The following is a 17,484-nucleotide window of genomic DNA, read 5'->3' as shown; positions in this document are numbered from 1 at the left end:
TCTAATCTGTCTTTGATTATTTACCCATGGGCTGGTACATATTTAATTTGCATTGGCTATCATGTATGGGGTGTATTTAATTTGTATAGTTCATTGTAGGCAGAGACTGCTTGTTCATTCCCAGGCACTCGGGCCCAAAATAATTACAGAAACTATATTAATTACAACACTGCTTAGCCTATTAGCTTAAGCTTCTTATTAACTAACTCTTACATCTTAAATTAACCCATTCCTATTATTTTGTATTTTACCATGAGGCCTGTGGTTTACTGGTAAGGTTCCTGGGTGTTTGTCTCCTTTGGCAGCTACATGGCATCTCCCTGACTCCACCTACTTTCTCTCTATATCTCTGCTTAGAATTCCACCTTGCTCTATTCTGCACTGCAATAGGCCCAAAGAAGATTCTTTATTAACTAATGGTAACAAAGCACATTCACAGCATACAGAGCAGAATCCCACATCAGCCCATCATGGATATTCTCTCTTGATGGACAACCAGTGTATGCATTGTTCCTTAAGCCACAACTAGCTTTGGAACTGTCAGTATAATCAACAGTCTACTTCTTGCAAATACATCATTTTTTTGTTTCTTGAAGCACTGAAGTTAGTTTTATTCATGGTCACCTTCTGTCTTATTTAATAACTGATTGCTTTATCATTAAGAACATTCCCATAATAATCTTTATTTTGATATTTACATTATTTGACATTAATACAGCCCTTTAAGCTTTCTTTTTTATTTGTTTGTTTGCACAGTATATCTCCTTTCATCTGCTCATTTTCTACCTGGGTCTATAAAATACATAACACACAAAGCCAGGATAAAGCTATATATTGATTCTTTTCATATGCACAGCATCTTCCTTTAACTGAGGTAACAGTACCTTAACAATAAACATGGTATTTACTATGTTTACTATGACTGATTTGACTCAATTAAATTATAAATACCATGTTTATTTGTTTACAACATATATGACCTCTCTTTAACCTCATAACTTTATAACCTCAACCTTTCTCTCTTCTGTTCTTCTATTCATTTCCTGCCTTCCAATTTGAAGATTCTTTCTTTTTTAATTTATCTCTTGGATTTAAAAATTATATCGCTTTTCATTATTTACAGTGGTTAATTTTTGGTTACAATCAACATTTTTAGTTAAATTCCTAGTCTATAGTTAATATTAAACCACATCACATGCATAGAAACACTAAAGCTAAGTAAGTGCAATTGTTTCCATCTTTAAGCTAGAAACTTCCAAGTATATGCATTTATAAAGCCCATGAGATGACAATATCATTTTTTGTCTTTACTATCATCTGTATTCCTTAAAAAATGAAAAAGAAAACTGCCTTTTATCTGTTCCCAGATACTGGACTTTCCTGATGCCTTTTTTATTTGGTCTAAAATATCATTGCTCTGTCTGGCACCATATCCTCTCAGTCTAAAGAGCTCCCCATTAGAGTTTATTGGATTCTAGCTCGGCTGGCCATCAATTCTCTTAGTTGTCCTTTATCTTTAAGATGTCTTTTATTTATTCATTGCTCTTCCTATTGAGAACTGTAATTATTGGATGTTGAAGTTGACCATTGATGGCATCTGTTTATGGATCTTCTATTTTCTTCTGGTCTCCATAATTCTGATGATGGCAGCAGCAGTAACTTGAGCTGTTACTCCTCCTATGACATGTCACTTTTCTACGGCTATTTTTAAAGTCTTTCTAGTGATTTCTTTTTTACTTTCAGAATCTTCATATCTATTAATGGTTTCATTTTTAATTAAAAATGCTATGTGTATGAGTGTAAATATGCCATATATGTGTGGTACCTATGGAGGCCAGAAGAGAGTGATGGATCTCCTGAAGCTGGAATTACAGACAGTTCTGAACTGCCCTGTGGATACTGGGAACCAAACCCAAAAACTCTGCAAAAGCAGACAGTGCTCTTAACCACTGAGCCATCTCTCCAATACCTAAAGGTTTTCTTTACATATATTCCATTTGGTATTTGCTGAGCTTTGTGTATCTGTGTTGTTGTTGGTTTTTTTTTATCAAACTTGGAATTTTATCATGTTATTTCTTCAAATATATTTGTTAATCCATGTTCTCCTTCCTCCCCTCTCCTGAGATTCTAATTGCAATAATTCTATCAACCATGTGACAGAGTCCCACAGCTCCCTTCTTGCCTTCTTCAAACTTCTGATCAGGTCACTTCATTGTCCTTTCTCTCTTATCTCTGCTATGCTCTAGGTCCATAAAATGACTTTTAAATTTCTAACGACAGAGTTTTAAGTTCCAGGACTCCCACTTGTTAAAGATCATTTTCCTTGTCTGAGATTTCCTGTTTTTAATTCATTGGAATAATATTTTCCTTTACATCACTGAAGAGAATTATAACACCAGTTTTATAATTCTTTCCTGCTCTTTTCATATTTGGACCATTGTAAAACAAGTTGTTTATTTGTTTACTGTCTTTCTTTTGATAATGTGCCATGTTTGATAGGGTTTTCATATGTCAGCTCATTGCCAACAATATCCTAGATGGTATAACAACATGGAGACTCCAAATTTTATTATCATGTTATTTTATCTTTTGATGGTATAATAAAACACCTTACGGAAATCAGCTTAAAGGAGGACAAGTTTACTTTGACTCACAGTTTCAGAGATTTTAGTGTAGAAGGAACAGCGGACGGCTTCCCACCGCCCAGCTATCTTTACCTGAAATAACTACACGGAAATGGTATTCTTTTAAACACTGCCTGGCCCATTATCTCCAGCCTCTTATTGGCTAACTCTTACAGCTTGCTTTAACCCATATTTAGTAATCTGTGTAGAACCACGAGGTTGTGGCTTACCGGGAAAGATTCAGCATGTCTGACCTGGTGGCTGGATCCATGGTCACCATGGATCTGCCTCATTGTCTTCTTCCCAGCATTCTGTTCTGTCTACTCCACCCATCTATGTTCTGACCTATCAGGACAAGCAGTTTTCTTTATTAACTAACCAATGAAAGCAACAGATAGATAGAAGACTCTCCTACATCATTTCAGTCCATGGTCATTTGCTGCTTGATTCTGGGCCAAGATGAAGAAGAGCATCATCATCAGGAGCACACAATAGAGAAAGTTGCTCACCTTAAGGTGAAAAAAAGGCAGAAAGTCCCAGAAAAGGGTCCAGAGACAAGACAGGGCCTTCAAAAGAATGCACCAGGAGCCTACTTCCTCCAGCTAAGGCCCACTTCTGAACAATGATTAAGCTACAAAGGCATCAGTGGGTTAATCCACTGATGCAATTAGCATCGTCATGGTAGAATCACCACTCAAAACCCAGCTATCTGAGGGACAGACTTCCAACACATGAGATTTTGGAATATACACTATATATCTAAACCCTAACTATACTCTTCTTGAAAATAATGACGATTTTAATTTAGTTAGTATGGTTGCTTTAAATATGAACTTTTATCACTTGGACAGTGTAGTGCCTGCACTACAGGACGGTATGCAAGCCAGGAACTAGGCTGGAAATTTAAAAACATACACACACAGACAGAGACACAGGGACATGGGTCGTCCTTGAAATAAGAATGCCAACTTTATTGTGTTCCAGGGAAGTTTATATAGGGATCCTTAACCAATAGCCACACCCCAGCTCTCGGGATCTTTCAACTGCAAAACCCACCAGAATTCACTCCCCTGCCATCAGGAACTCAGGAGGGTCTCATGCTCAGAGCAGCTGCAGGCACAGGAAAACAAGATGTTTTGCTCAGTTCACTCCAGCAGGCAAAGGGTCTGAGGCAGGCAGAGAAAGTCAAGGGGCCAGGGGTCTGCAGCCCCAACAGGACAGCAGTCCAAATGTCCGTCAATTTTTTTCCTTAGTTGGATTGCTTTGAATCCATCCTGTAGAAGTGTAGATCAGTGTTGCTCAGAGATTGGAGAATTTTCTCCATAGATTTCAGGTTTTTCTCCCTCTCTGACTCTTTTCCTTGAATTTTCTTCTCATCTTTCAGTGGTTATACAGTTTCCCAGAATTTCTCACTCTTCCTATCTGAAAGATGGTAGATGTTCTAGGGAAGGTGAACATATCCCAGTCTGTTTCCAAGTCTTCCTACAAGCTAAAATCTGTTTAAAAGGGGAAGGGGCGAGAAATTTAAATTACAATATATCAAGTGCCAATTGGCCTCCTGAGTTCAAGGCTGTTCTTTGTAGAAAACTAAACTTGGCATGGCCTTCTTTGTCCATGCTATTAGGGCAGTCTCAGTACCTGGCTTTAAAGTCCAAGCTTTAGAAGCTTGGGATGGCATGGAAAAAGAATGCAGAGTCAGGTCTTTAAACCATCATACATTTTAACTTTTACATTTCTTATAAAGTTTTCCCCCCTCAGTGAGTGAAACACAAATACAAACCTTAACAATTTGGGACAATTTAGAAAAAGGCCAGTGAAGGTCTTAGCCAGGTACTCATTTCAGCAACTCCTACAAGTACTTAAAGGAGTACATTTTGAGCCTGGTACTATATTGAAAAAGAACATTCTAGTACATTGTGGGTAGGTGGCTTAAGGGATATGATTTTGGTAAATAAACAAGTAGTATTTGTTAATAGACTATCAAGGAATTTTAATGTGGAAAGGACTATAGAAATCATCTCATCCAAGCTACTCATGTGTCTGTACACAAGTTAATAATGTATTAATCAGTAAATAAACATTTACTGAATACCTATGGATTATTTGCCACGCACAGCATCAGTTTTAAGATACGTGATGTTGTTTGCAAAGTTGTTTTCAGCTTTTGCCTCTCAGTCTTAGTAATATCTTCTTTGCATATATTCTTGATTAATTTAAAAAATTATCTCAGACATTGTCCAAGTGACAGCAAGTTATTTATTAATGAAATCAATTTAATAACATTTAGCAACGCTTTTTATCTAGCTGCAAAAACAACATAGCTTGGAATGTTATTATTTGGGAGAATGAGGCAGGAGGGTCACGAGTGCAAAGATAGTCTGGGCTACCTCACAAGACCTTGTATTCCTCCTTCTATTAAAAGCGGGGGAGGCAATATAGTACCAAATTCAAGCTGACATTTAATAAACCAGAACTGAGTCACTTGACACATGTTTAATAACTTGCTAACATCTGGAAAATCTCAAATGTTCTCAGGAGCATGACATAGCTTTTTCCACTTACACATGGAATCTTTATAAATAAAAATGAAATTAAGTACATGGTCTATAGTCCAACAATTCATAATTTTGGAACTTTTAAGTATATCAGAAGCAATGAGGTGACAATCACTCTGACTGGTATGTTCAGTTACTCTTTCACTAATGGCTGCAATCATTTTTAGTGATATATGTAATAAGAATTGGTATACAAAGATAAATATTATCTCAAATAGTCTTGAGATTAAGAAGTGTTATTTTTCTTATTTATTTATTTATTTTTGGCTTTTTGAGACAGGGTTTTTTTGCAGCTTTGGAGCCTGTCCTGGAACTAGCTCTTGTAGACCAGGCTGGCCTCGAACTCACAGAGATCAATCTGCCTCTGCCTCCCGAGTGCTGGGATTAAAGGCATGCGCCATCACTGCCCAGCTTCAGGAAGTGTCTTTTATAATATCTCTGAGAGGCTGTAGCATGAGGAAGTTACAATTCTGGTGGCCGACAAGTCAAGAAATATACTATTATATAGGGAAGTTGGAAATGAGTGTTAAGTGAAAATCCTTCCAGAGCATGTATTTTCCAGATCAGTTTCTGTTTTGATCACATTGTTCTATCCTAATAAAGGTTTGTGCAATTACTCCTGCTAAAATAATTTTCTCTTTTAAAATCCTGTTACATAATTTGAAGTTGGTAGGCAACTAAATGCAGTGTAATTTTACTTGCCAACAATGAAACAAGCTTTCCTATTAACAATTAACCAGGACTGAAAGGAATCCGAAAATGCACGTATCATCTGTCAGTAGTGAAAACGTGCCTATCTTTGGGATAATATAGCAAGAGCAAACCCTCTATTATAAAAGGATGAAAGGAACAATTAATTACAACGCAGATAGTTCTTGGTATAGAGAGAGGAATCTGGGCACATTATTAGTGGTTAGCAATGAATGTGGAGTTTTGATGTAAGAAGAAAAAGAACAGAAATAATATAAAAGCAAACTTCCAATTTCTTGATGGTAACAAGTGGTAAGGGGGGGGGGCTGAGAAAATATTTCATTGTTACCATTTAAGAGTTAAAGAGATTTCAAACTTACTGCCGCCTATTTCAAAATTTACGTCACAAGTATTTTAGTTATCCCAGATGATACCTAAAATGACAGTTCTGTCTAGAAATAAAACAGCCATCGTATTTGGGAAGATTCCCTTTTATATTTTTGAATGTGTATCAAAGCTTCCTGATAATACCTTTTCTTATTAAGAAAACTTGGTGCTCTTGCGAAGGGCCGAAGTTCAGTCCCCAGCATCCATGTGAGGCAGCTCACAGTCACCTGTAACTTCAATTCCAGGGATCAACACCTTCTTCTGGCCTCTCTGGGTCCCCACATGTATGTGACATATACATAGACAGAGACATGCACATAATGAAAACAAAACCTAAAAGAAAGAAAAAGTTTATATTATGATCACTTATTCTTATATCATCTGGGTGATACAAGTATGTGGTCAGTATTCCATGGCTTTATAGAGTAATATTACATCGATGGCTTCCCACCTCATAGCAACACACCAGTCAAACAACTCATGATCTGTGGCCATGGCTCACCAAATCCCAGTGGGCTTTTTTTTCCCAGGCCACAAGTAAGAGATCAAAGTTTTGTGACTATGTGACTGTCTGTCAGAAGTCACTGCTGGCCATTCACTCAGCAGGAGACTGCCATCTTTAAGGAGGCCTGCTAGCACAGGACTGCCTGTGACTGTCCTGGGAGTGCCCTGATACATTTACTTGGGGATTGGGCAACTTTAGCTGCAGAGAACTGAAGAGAAACGCCCCACTTACTCTGCTCACTGACTCTCTCTGAGACCTTACCCTGAGGCCTCTAAACCATGGGCGCTTCTAAACCGGCACAATTGTCCTATTCGTCCACAGGAGGAAACCCTCCAGCGCGCACGTGAGGAGGAAGAGAAGAGGAAGGATATCACGAGTCATTTTCAGACTACCCTGACAGATATCCAGACTCAGATCGAGCAACAGAGTGAGCGAAACATGAAGCTCTGCCAGGAGAACACGGAGCTCGCAGAAAAACTGAAAAGCATCATCGACCAGTATGAGCTCAGGGAGGAGGTGAGAACCACATCAAACAGCTCACAGAACTGTAAGCAGGCCCAGATCTGGGTTGTGAAAGGGAGGGGCTCGGTTAAGAGACAATTCATGGTCAGCCCTCTCAATTAATTAATAGTTAAGATTGGATTTCTTTCACTAACCAAAACAAAAGCAGGCAATCCTACAAAACACCTGGCTGAACTCACTTCAAAATAAAAGCAGTAAACCTAAAGTGGTAGATCGTGGGCACACTTATCCTGCACAGTGCTTTGGCCCTTTAAAAATCCTTTCCATGCAGACAAGAGATAACTCTACGGTCTTCATTAGGATCACCGTGCCATCTCAATTAACTAGCTGATACTAGCATTAATAATGTAATAATTATAATATCATTTATTTAGTGTTTAATGTGTGTCAAGCAATGTATTAGGCAGTATACTTTGCAGACAATATGTTATTTTGTCAAACAGAAAATACTATCTATAGAAGTTACTTTATGTAACTTTTTTCTGTGACCAAATATCTAAAATGAAGCAAAATAAGGAAGGCAAGGTAAATTCTGGCTTACAGTTTTGGAGGATTATTCCACTGTGGCATGGACAGTATGGGAGTAGGATGGGAAGGAATGGTGAGCAGAGCAGGTAGCCAGCCGGTTCCACAGGGTCCACAGATAAAACATATAGAACAATGGATTCCCATGCTCAGAACAGCCTAGGACTCCTGGCCATGAAGCAGCGCCATCCACAGTCAAGGTGGGTCTTCCTGCCTCAATTAACCGAACCAAGCTAGACAGTACCTCACAGGTGTGCCCAGAAATTAACCAAACATAGACAATCCCTCACAAGCAAACCCAGAAGTTAGCCAAATGTAGACAGTCCCTCACAGGCAAACCCAGAAGTTAGTCAAATGTAGACAGTCCCTTAAAGAGGGAGTCTTTTCTTCCCCAGTGAGTCTGGATCCCATCAAATTATCAATATTAGCTACCACACTATCGTTTCCACATTTTACGTATGAATTCAGCAGCCTGGAAACTATATCACTTACAGTCACAAAGATTTTCATTTTCAGTATTTTACATTGAGACAACAAAGAGCTGGGTTGGTAATATTCTAAGATTTTGTCCAGAAAATAATATTTGAGTCAGGATCACATTGTCACAGCAGTCAGGAAACCCTTCACAGCAAACCATAATGCTTAGCTATCATCTTCTCTTGTCACAAGGTTTGAGTTCATTTGGGATAGAGGTGTAAAGAAGAAAGGAAGAACCAAAGGGAAAATGTCTATTTCCTGAGAAAGGTCAGCTAGACATGGCCTGCAATACTAGTTTACATCCCCAGCACTGGTTCTATGTAAAGCCCAATCCAATATTTCATCTGTCCCCTTCCTGAAGGAGGCATTTTAACAGTCAAGATAGCCTTCAAACAGGTAATCTAGAGGTCAAGATGTGAAGGACAGAGACTGACTGCTTATCAGTTTATTGATGAGCCCAGGTCATGTCATCTCTCTGGGTTTCCCAGCTTTCCTTTATGGTAAGAAATACTTGATACACTCAGCTCACTAGAAGAGAGTTTGCTCTTGCTCACAGACTGAAAGGCTTCCGTCCAGAAGCAAGTGACCCCGTCACTTTGGGGCCTATGACAAAGCAGCGCATCACCATGGTGAGAGAGGTGGGGAAAAGCCAAGCTGTTCACCTCATGGCAACTGGGAAGAGAGGGCACTAACTGCCAAAGACTAGAGGGTCTCCTAGCAAGCCCCTCCTCTTGAATTTATACCACATCCCAAAGTGCCAAGCATTTACTATTTGGGCCTTTGGGGGGACATTCAGGTCCAAACTACATTAGCCTCAAACAAAGTAAGCAAAACATTAAGTGTGTGGGCCTTAGCCACACACATCTAGGGACTACATGATGGTACTACAAGGCTTTCTTACATCCCTTGAGACAAATACACAGAGAATTCACCATGATAAATTATATTCATTTTATGGTTAAAAAAAAAGGCTGTACAGTCATGAAAAGGGCTACATTTCCAAGCCAGAGAAAAGTGGAGCATTGTCTGGGAGGACAAGCATAATCAATAGCATCATATCAACTGGCTATCAAACTGAGAAAAATCATGTTGGTACCTTTAGGCATTAATACTGGTGACGTCTGTCACCTCCACCTTTTGAAGCTTCCTCTGAACAATGCAAGGGGGGGGCTCCTCACCAATTTATGGCTTTAATATAAAGCCCTTAGAGAGGCCAGAGTGTTTATTCTTTAGAATGATAAAGACTAGGAAATTTGTATTCATGTGAGTTATTTTCCATCTTTGCATTTCTAAGCATTGCTCATAAGCCTGGCTTTTATGCGTTCTTTTCCCTTAGCATCTGGACAAAATATTTAAACACAGAGAACTGCAGCAGAAGCTGGTGGATGCGAAACTTGAACAGGCCCAAGAAATGATGCAGGAAGCCGAGGAGCGGCACAGACGGGAAAAGGAATATGTATTTATCTTTTTAGTCGGTGTTCATATGCAATTCATCTCATTGTCAGCGGCTCTCCAGGAAAGCAGTCTGACATGGCAGATCGCTACACTCACATAAAAGCCCATGCATCTGCAGGGAAGTCAATGGGCTAGCCCAGTAGGAGACACTGGGCCTATTTCATTATTCACACAGAACAGTCACTCAGCATCCTCAACAAGTGTTTTTCAAGTGCCTATTATCTGCTGAGAGCATCTGAGGTGCTAGATAATAGCTGTGAAGAAGACAGAGAAGGGCCATCTCCTACCAGGCAGATTAGAGGCAGAGTGGGAAGAGACAAGCTGTAACAAGCAAACCAGGAAGGGTATTTAGATAATAGTAAGTTATTAGGCAAATAAGGAAGACCTGAGGTGGGACTGGAGGTGGCCTTCCTTAGCCTGAGTGATCAGGACAGGTGGCGAGGGTGTATGAGCCATGTTCTGCCTTCTGAGGAACTGCCTCGTGGGAGTCTCCTCCAACAGTGGTATCTTGTCACCGACAAGGTTTGATGTTAGACCTACCACGGCATCCCCCTCACTCAGGGGAGGGCCAGAGAAGGTGGGGCATGTGGGTGGAGAAATGTTCAAGATGTGGGGTAATCAGGGTACGACTGGGTAGCTTTGTAGAGTTTGGGGAGGCGGTTGGATCTTATTCCAAATATAATGGGAAATGACTGAGCATTCTAGAAAGGGAAGTGACACCACCGGCTCCCCATGTGACAGGTTAATGTGTCTCCTGAATGGACAGCGGACTAGAAACAAAGAAGGCAGGGGTTCCCAGAACAATCCACATGAGGTTTGATGATGGCCTGGATTAGGAAGGTGGCAGCTAAGAAGAAGAGACGGAGATGACAGGGAAGTTTACCTCAGGGTAAAAGCAGCCATCACTCCAAAGAGGATGGCAATGTGGAGCATGGGTGCTATCAAGGCTGACTTCCGAGTATCAGGTTAAGGAAACTGAGTGGTGGCATTTATTGTTCTTACCTCCAAGTAACCACCGAAAGCTACAAGACCATTGCACAGATGACAAAACTGAGGCTCAAAGACGGTACAGAGCTTAAGGTTTCACGCTGCTAAGAGAAATAGTGTGTTTCAAACCCATATGCACCTGTTCCCAGCCTTAAGCTCTCTGTGGCCCTGCATCATATTCAGAGGTATATTTCAGTGTGTGAAATATACACCAATAGCTGGAGGAAAAGAGAGGTGGGCGAGGTGTGTGTGTGTGTGTGTGTGTCTGTGTATGTGTGTGTGAAGACTGAGAGGTCTGTAAGACAGTTAGTTGTTAGACCTGTTACTCAAATGATGCCACTTAACATCTGACCAGAAACTGTTTAGCTGAAATAGACTAGAATCGCTTAATTTGTTAGCATAGCAACTGCAAAATATGACAGAAAAAAGAAAATTTGAATAACAAACCCTCACTGCCAGTTCTCAAAGCCCATCAACCCCCACCTTACCTTCACCCCACTCCCTGTTCTCAGTTTGCAGCAATGACGCCTCACTTCTGCTGAGACATCAAGCCCAAACTGGAGGTTTCTCCATACAAACAGAATAATCGGAGATATCCAACAGACTGGCACCGCTGGCTCCAAGAGTGGGCACCAGCACTCCTCTACCACATCCTCAGATGGCCAGAGGGGCCTACAGGTCTTGTACCCCACAGTGTCTTGGGCCTCTCCTAGGACCAATAGTGTATACTTGACTAGTATCTCTAGGATACTGCACAATTATCTGGAAAACAACTAGAATTCTCATGGCACACTGTAGACTTTCATTTTTAAAAAAACCAAAGCCAAAAAACCAAAACCAAACAAACCAAATGAAAAACTTTTCTGACCTCTAACCAGAAGATCCAAACCTAAACCAAAGACTATAGCTGTGCGTCAAACCAGATAAACAAATATGACCTTAATTCAAAACAACATGCTTGCCCATCTGTTCCCAGTTCCACCATGTCTAACCACAGTGGCTACTTATGAAAGGCTTCCTCGTGGGAGAGAGATGAGGACTCTTAGGACTAGAGGACTCTTAGGTTCAGAACAACCCATCCAACTTCCCCATTTCTCAAATGTGCTGCATGGGTCACTGGCAACCAAACCATCTTGGGTATTGGAAAAGCACTGATTTCAACGGTGCCCTATACATCCTAGATTCTATTCTCCAGAGGGAGTCTACCCGTTAGTGATCCCCTGAGGAGAGTCAGACACACGTTTGAAGGGCTATGTCAAGAACCATGGGTAAAAAAAAGGAATGTGTATTTCTTAATGCATCACGTGTGCTGTGGCTGTGTTGGAGAAAAACTATGTCCTAATATCATGGACCAGTTGCATGCAGTCAGGCCCCGGTGGAAGAGTCTGGAGCTGCTCAAACTAAGGTTGATGATGGTTGTGGGAGAGGATTGCTTGGGTAGCTCCTGCAATTTCTAGGGAATTTTTTCACTAATGAGACTGGAGAGAGGTTACATTTTGAGTGATTGATACTTGATTTGGATCCTTAATTTTTTTTTTTTGTTAAAGACACCAGTTTTCCTTGGGAAAGCAAACATATTAAACTAATTGTTTTCTTAGCTTTAACTTTGTTAACTTATATTTTGCAAAAATCTCTCTCCTCAAAAAAAAATACTTAAGGGACAAAGTGTAAGAAGAAAGTTTTATACATATATGGTAAACAAATGACAATTTGAAACAATTAGACTTTCTTCCCACGCATTCTCTTTTCTCCTAGTTGTTGAACCAGGCAGCAGAGTGGAAACTTCAGGCCAAAGTGCTGAAGGAACAAGAGACAGTGCTACAGTCTCAGGTGAAGTGAGGAGACAAAATATGGAGGGTTGGGGTGGTCTTCTTCTGGTACCAAGGGGCTGGGACTCAAGATCCCTGTGCAAAGCTTTACAGTGGCAGGGCGTGGGGAGTGGGGATGAGACATGAACAACTTCACATTTGTTATACTTAAGAAAGTAGAGTGTTATGCCTATGCAAAAGAAATGATGCCACCAACATTACATAGGCCAGAGGTCCACAGGCAAATGATGTCAGTGAAGAGGTCAGCCACAGCAAGCTAAAGTCCAGCTTCCCACTTCTCTCTCATATTTCTTTTCTGTCACCTGATCCACTGCACAACCAAGGTGAGGAGAAATGTAAACCTGTTCAGAAGCATCATTTATAACTGTCAATCCTAAATAGTCTTCACATTTGGATACTGTCTATAACACCAAGAAAATGAGAAAAATGGAGGCCAAGTTTCTGTGTTATCAGAGACTGACCTTTAAATCAGAGACTGACTAGGAGTGGTGGGAAATCAGGAATCCTTCTGATTTGGCTTCAGGTGTCATTAGCATATTTGTCAGATTACTAGAATTCCCATTTCAGGCTCAAAACTATAACCACCTGGGACAACTGGCTGTGTGCAAAAGCCAGGGAAATCCATCTTCCTTATTGGCACAGGGTTCTGGCCCTCCTGGAAAATATTCTCTGTCACAAGCCATAGAGGGACTCTGACCTGATGTTGGGAGAAATGCCCAAGTCCTAAAGGGATGGGAGTTCACAGAGAAAATGGATGGAAGGTAAGGGCATCAGAAGTTGAACTTCATCTTGGCATTAAGACTGTAAATGTTTATGCCCTGACTTTAAAATTCTACTATTTGTAAAAATAATTAAGTAAATAAAAAAACAAAAGGTACATACTTTCTGTATAAATAAGCAAATTCAACAAATACCATTTACTGTAAAATATATCAAGGATAAACAAATTGCATCTAACATACATACAGGTGACATTGCCCGGGATAGCCTTCCTAAAGCATATTTATGAAATGTGTACAGAGAATATGATGGAAAACTGTTTTCTCCTATAAAATCCATCCTTTGAAAACATTCAAGAAAAGTTTTCCAACTTTTAGAGGTTTGAAAGATAATGTTTCTGGATTTTCATAGAACCACAGGGTTCAGAGGTACAAGCTCAGGGCTACCTTTGAGTTGGTCGTAGAACTCATTAAATCACGGTGTTGAGAGTGCAAGCAGTGGTGGGCCTCTAACCTGTGGACAGTGGGGGAAAGGTATGACTCTGCTGTCGACGGATAGAGAAAAGCCAGAGAGTCGAGCCGGAGCCTCTGGCCCATCTCTGCTCCACTAGCAACACTGAGCTTGAGAGAAACATTGGATAACTTCAAGCTAGGCATTGTTCACATTGTCTACTACAAGAAATCACTTCGCTAAAGGCCGGTAATTAACTTGAATAGAATAGATTAATATTAGTTTCTAGACTACAGAGCAATTTATTCAGCTGCCAACAGGGTCCAGGGTGTGTGTATATGGCTGCCAACAGCTGTGTCTATGTGTAGATATGTGGCATGTCCATGTCCTTGTGTGTGAGTATACACATCTGCACATGTGTATGTGGAGGCCAAAAATCAGTATCATGTATCTTCCTCAGTCACCGTCCACCTCATGTTTTGAGACATGTCTTGAAATGAATCTGGAGTTATGCAATTTGGTCGGACTAGCTGGCCAGCGAGCCCTACCCATGGCCGCCTATTTCCGTTTCTTTAGTAATTCCATCACACTGCTGTGCCTGGCTTCTTTAAGGTGGGTGCTGGGGATCCGGAGTCAGAGTCTCATGCTAGCACAGCAAGCATTTTACTGACTGAACCATCTCAATAGAACCAAGGATCTGAGAGTTTAATGATGTGGGAAATAAAAACACAGAGATGCAGCACGATTTCTCAACTCTATCCATTCAAACTTGGAAAGTATTTACCTGGCGGACATTCCTGATCCCCCACTCACCCACTGATCCTGAATGAGTCCAGGTATTAAGATCAGAGTTACTGGCTCTTTCCACAGAAGTGCCGTGTTACCTGTCCAACTTACATAACCGAATTCTATTACACGCTTCCCTTGTTTCTAATTGTCCTTAAAGGAGTAGGTACAGCAGGAAGTCAAGGGCTTGATGCCCACTTTTAAGACCTGAGCAAGAAAAATACCAAAGGACAGTTTACTTGTTTTCCTAGATTGGAAGTCACTTTCAATCATGAGGCAGCACTGGCGAGCTGGGAACGCGTTTCTCACTTAGGAAAGCGGTGTCTGGCTCTCAGTTATATAAACCGAGGCAACAGCAGCTGTTATAGATGATCAGTTAGATACAACAGTCATGACTAATGGGGTGTCATCAGATCAGTTAGGGTGAAGAGAGTAGCAAATGTGGAATGTCAGCAGTATCTGACAGCACAGACACAAACAACCACCCAAGGGGAAAGATCAGGGAGGAAATTGTTTAAAAAGTATAATCATAGTCTCTAGACTCAGATAGCTTCTCCTTAGCTATAGACAAGGGGAAAGCCCTCAGCAACAGGTCTGGGGATAGGACTTGTTTTCATGTCAAACCTCATAGTCTTACTAAATAACTTCTAGGCACAGTTCCATTCATTTCCTCCTCTAACTAGAACTTGGTGTTCAGATAAAGCAATACATGAGGACCAGCTTGATATCGTTCAGTGGGTACAGGCACTTACTGCCAAGCTTGGTGATTCCCCAGATCCCATATGTAGAGAGAGCTGATTCCCAGCCCTGGAAAGTTATACTCTGTGCTCCACTGATCCACATAACATTCATGAACCCCCAAACACAAATAACTGAATATAAAAACAAAAAAGGAAATAAAAAAAATAAAAGTGAGCCCTTTGGCTTAAGGTGATATTTTGCAGCAATTTTTGTAACTTTTAACCATGAAGTACTTGTTTATATTTCTGTCCCTGGCATGTTCCTGGCATGACTTCTCGATTTCCTTTCCACATTTCTTTGAAACCCCACAGTGAAATTGGAAATAGCTCCTGTCAAATGAAACACACATTGTGTCAACATGATAATAGAAGGCCAACTCTACGGTATAAATATCAACCAAGGAAATAAGAAGTACAAAATTTTAGTTAGAATAAAATAGCATTGGTGCTAGTTACCTAAGCAATTGATAAGCTACATAAATTGTCCTGTCTTTGATAAAGAGGTCCAATAGGAAGAAAAGGAGAATATTAAAACATGACCACTTAAAGGAGTATATGAGAAGTTGTTTAACGTCTATGGAGTTGTTTAATGTGGCATTGTTTCTATTTTGCAACATGAAAACATTCTGGAGATGGCTGCACAACAATTCGAGCATAACGGTGTTGATCTGCATACTTCAAATGGTTAGGGTGATTAATTTTGTGTATATTTTCACACAATTGAATCTTTAAACAAAGCAAAACAAAAATGGGCAATTGGAGTAACCTAGTAAAAACTAAAGGTGATGAAGTAATATCCAATTCTTGGTAAAAATGTGACAACGTGACAACCCGAGTTTGCTACATAGCACACTCCTACAAGGGGCCAGGAGAAAAACAACTCCTGAGAGTGTTCTGACCTCCACGTGCATGCCATGGCACACACACACACACACACACACACACACACACACACACACGTCACATACTAAATACATATATTTAAAACATTTGTTTTACTATTGTCAGTTAGTGCATCGACTTGAACACAATAATAAATTCAGTCAATAATAGATCTGCGTTGGTGTCACGTAAAGGAAAGAAATCAAAGCACTGACCCTTGTTATTGTTTAATCAAGAGTGAATCCAGATTTGACATTTTGGTTGTGACCCTAAGTTTTAACCTCTGAGCTAGCATTTCAGCACCATGAGCCAGGTTTGAATTCTCTACTTCACTCTCCCTGTGTCTTCTTTCATCCTGGTGGACCTGTTGTATGAACCTGAATCTGTTGCCTGCCTGGAAACTGTCTTGTGAGTCTGTTCCTGTCCCTTTGTCTGTCCCCAATGAAGGGCTTTGCTGTGTAATTATTGAACAGCACAGAAAACATCACATGGGAAAGGAATGGAAAGGACCTTTACAGAAATTATTAACAGTTGTCTAAGGGATTAAGTCATCCTTGACTCCAGCTGATCTCAATGACCTCAACTGACCCAGATAACAAAGAACAAATAAACACTATCAAGAAATATCCAAAGGCCTCTTTCAATATTTATGGGAGATAGTCATGTATAAGGTTGATTTTGATCTCTACTTGTTGTTTTCAGCAAATGATTATTATATGCATTCTTGGGTCAGGGCATGGAAATGTATATAACTTAAGATTACAGCTATTTATTAGCTTAGGCTGTAAAAGTTGATTACATGGAAAATCCAAGGCAAATAAAGCTCTGACTTGGTAATTTGTATTAAACATCTCATAGTCAAGTTGTTCATTGAGTTTGTCTTCCCATTAGGAGTGCAAGAACCTCAAAAACAAGACCCATGTATTAAATAAATATCTATATATGTGGTGCTTATGTATGTTCCGTGATCAATAAATGTTTGTAAAAATTAAGAGTTAATAAAACTGTAATGATTTATGTTACTTTATTCTTTAAAAACATTTTAGACAATGTTAAGAGGCATCAATAGATTCTTCCAAAGATAGAGCACAAGAAATTGGAAGAAAAAAGGTTGTGGAGGGGAATAAGGGGGAAACTGGAGCGGAGGGAATGGCGATGAGTTTGGAAAGATGGCTGAGTGAGTAGAGAGCTTGCTGCAAAAGAATAAGAACCTGAGTTTGAACCTCAAGTACCCATGTAAAAGCCCGATGATACATGTCTATACCTGCAGCACTGATGGGTAGAAGGGACAGAAAGATTCCTGGGTCTTCCTGGCCAGCCAGTGCAGTTGAAATGGCAAGCTCTAGCCAC

At 40.2% G+C, this 17,484-nt stretch overlaps 1 protein-coding gene across 4 annotated transcripts in view; it reads left to right on the top strand.

Annotated features, from left to right (window-relative positions):
• The window catches only part of Txlnb (taxilin beta), a 40,534-nt gene that overhangs the window by 17,825 nt on the left and 5,225 nt on the right, over positions 1-17,484 (top strand). For all 4 annotated transcript variants that reach the window (XM_048425389.3, XM_048425391.3, XM_048425390.3 and 1 more), the window contains exons 5-7: positions 7,083-7,277; positions 9,622-9,741; positions 12,483-12,557. In XM_048425389.3, the coding sequence (XP_048281346.3) occupies positions 7,083-7,277; positions 9,622-9,741; positions 12,483-12,557 (390 nt within the window). The remainder of the gene's footprint in view (positions 1-7,082; positions 7,278-9,621; positions 9,742-12,482; positions 12,558-17,484) is intronic.

Source organism: Myodes glareolus, chromosome 1, assembly GCF_982192425.1.
Source record: "Myodes glareolus chromosome 1, mMyoGla1.1, whole genome shotgun sequence".
Taxonomy (NCBI): domain Eukaryota; kingdom Metazoa; phylum Chordata; class Mammalia; order Rodentia; family Cricetidae; genus Myodes; species Myodes glareolus.
Note: the sequence above shows the minus strand (reverse complement) of the source record. Positions and strands in the feature narration are given on the sequence as shown.